The following is a 2,500-nucleotide window of genomic DNA, read 5'->3' on the forward strand; positions in this document are numbered from 1 at the left end:
ACCAATACCAAATTACGCGGAGGTATTTGACTCACCTTTGGACGCATCTTTATCTTTAGACGATTTCCCGCTCATGTAGCAGCTCAAAGAGGGTTGGATATTAATCTTCAGCGGATATGCGTACAGGCTATAAACAGCGGGGATTCACTTTCTCATTATGTTACTTTCGCATCCACAACACAATCGAATCACTTCAGTCCGGTTTGTGTCACCGTAACAGCCAATCCAAAGCGTCCCGTGCCGCGGCGCTCCTGAGCAAACTAAAGATCCAGAGCGCAGAGCCAAGTTACCCACTAGCGAAGTGGCGCAATTAAGTAGCTTACAACCAGAGGGATGGACAGACGGAGGGACAGACGGCCAGATAGAGAGAGAGGCAGATATGTAGAGAGACTGATAAACAGTTCAAATAGATAGAAGATACGTAGCTTCTTCTCAGTTTAGTTCAATCAAAGCGGTGACTGAAAAAGCGGGTTGACTTATCCCAGGGGATTTAAGCCAATAGGTCACCTCTGCGCACTCAGCAGTCTGGGCCCATGGAGATCCTTATATTGACCGTGCTACAACCTTTGTCATGTTTGTAACATATTGTACAGAAACAGTGGAGCACACACTCACAGTGGAAAGTAAATAAGATTTTCCTCACATCATTTTGAAAATGGTTATTATTATTTGTATGTTGTTAATTTATTATCCAGAATGTACCCCTATAACATCGTTGGCTTTTGCTATTGACCTGAATCCTATCTAAAGTGGCTGGGATTTACGAGGGATATTTATTTATTATTTTGAAGTGTTTTGATTATGTAATGTATGTAATTATGTAATGGTTTTCTATATTGCTGTTATCTGAGTTGTCCAAACCCAGATAAAAAACATGGCCGGAGCATTGGATGTCGCTGCTCTTTTATAGATCTTAAGGACGTTGTTGTGTGTTCTCATTGGTTCTCCTGACCCAGAGCAAGAGCACAAGAGGACCTGGTCCAGGCCAGACCGGCTCAGTGGATCTTTAACACAAACAAAAACAGTAACGATAGTAGACAATTATGCTTTAGTTTACACAGGTTTGGATACAGACTAATTAGGACTTGGCTAATGAGGAGCCACTGGCTGGTGATTGGCTGGTTTTAATATTAGGTTGGAGACGATGGAAGAGTCTCAGTCATGACATCAGTATCACTGACGGTCTCTAACCTTCCTCCGTGAAGGTATTTGCAAAAAATGATTGCATACACAAATAAAATACCAGAACACTTCATTTAAATCTGATCTTGGACACCAAAAATAAAATTGTATCTTGATTTATTTGCCTACTTTGAAATTGGAAAATTAGAAATATGATGAGATCATTATGTGATGAAGATTGTTTTCCCGCTGTAATAAGGCGGTTCCACTGAGCAACGGAACCTCATCTCATGTAATTATTAAGGCCGTTCCAACAAGCAACAGAACCTCCCCATGTCCTGATTATGCAGTTCCACAAAGCAACAGTACCTCGCCTCCACATGGCTTTATTATGCTGGTTCCACCAAGCAACAGAACCTCCTCATGGCTTTATTAAGGCCGTTCCACCAAGCAGCAGTCCCGGCCGGCTGCAGGAGGACTGCCAGACTCTTTCTCCTGAGGCTACTGTTCTCAGACCAGCTGCTATCTAGCGGAAAACAAGCACTCAATTCCTCCTCCTCTCCAGAGTGCGGAACAGTCACTCGGATACAATTAGCACTGCTTCTTCCGTCTGGGTAAAAAAGAAAAGGGTCATTAAACCCTGGAGCAGTGTATTAGAGTCAGAATTACATTACAATTTATGGTCACACATCTGATTTCCCCCATGCTATGTGTGGCCTCAAACAAATGACAACACAAGCATACGAGAATTTCACCGGGCCTATATGGTCAAACAAAAGGACTGATTATTATCTGGCTCAAATGTGGGGCAGAATCAGAACTCACCTGAACCTTATTGCCTGCTTACCAGTTTTATCTTCGATCATTTAAGCATCATGGTTCCAGAAAATCAATAATTAATTATAAAACAACAATGATTTTAACATTTATTTATTGCTCTGAGCCAATTCTAAGATTACATTTTCAATTACAGTATCAATAAAGGGTGTTACTGTGATTAACAGTCCTGGTCCGACTCTGTATTTATGTTGTTTAGTGTTGGCTCTCCACCTGTCCCCAAGATGTCCTTACATCTTTTGTGCTCTTAACATCATAGCACTCATTGCCTTCCCCTTACCCAAGCGTCCTGGTCAGTCTCCCCCCCCTGTATCTCACTCTGATCAGTCTCTCCCGTTATATTCCTTGCGGTTCCTTGAGGTTCCTTGTGGTTCTCTAGGTGTTAGTGTTTTTACCTGCTGGTTCTCCTTGTGTTTCCTTGTGGTTCTCTAGATGTTAGTGTTTTGAACTGCTGGTTCTCCTTGAGGTTCCTTGAGGTTCTCTATGTTAGTGTTTTAACCTACTTGTTCTCCTTGTGTTTCCTTGAGGTTCTCTAGATGTT

General features: G+C 42.1%; 1 protein-coding gene across 1 annotated transcript in view; it reads right to left on the bottom strand.

The window, feature by feature from the left end:
* Window positions 1-447, bottom strand: part of fgf13b (fibroblast growth factor 13b) — a 12,465-nt gene extending 12,018 nt beyond the window's left edge. Inside the window, exon 1 of the mRNA XM_056595461.1 lies at window positions 36-447. Within this exon, the coding sequence (XP_056451436.1) occupies window positions 36-75 (40 nt within the window). The 5' untranslated portion in view covers window positions 76-447. The remainder of the gene's footprint in view (window positions 1-35) is intronic.
* Window positions 448-2,500: the final 2,053 nt, after the last annotated feature.

Source organism: Gadus chalcogrammus, chromosome 7 (genome assembly GCF_026213295.1).
Source record: "Gadus chalcogrammus isolate NIFS_2021 chromosome 7, NIFS_Gcha_1.0, whole genome shotgun sequence".
In the NCBI taxonomy this organism is placed as follows: domain Eukaryota; kingdom Metazoa; phylum Chordata; class Actinopteri; order Gadiformes; family Gadidae; genus Gadus; species Gadus chalcogrammus.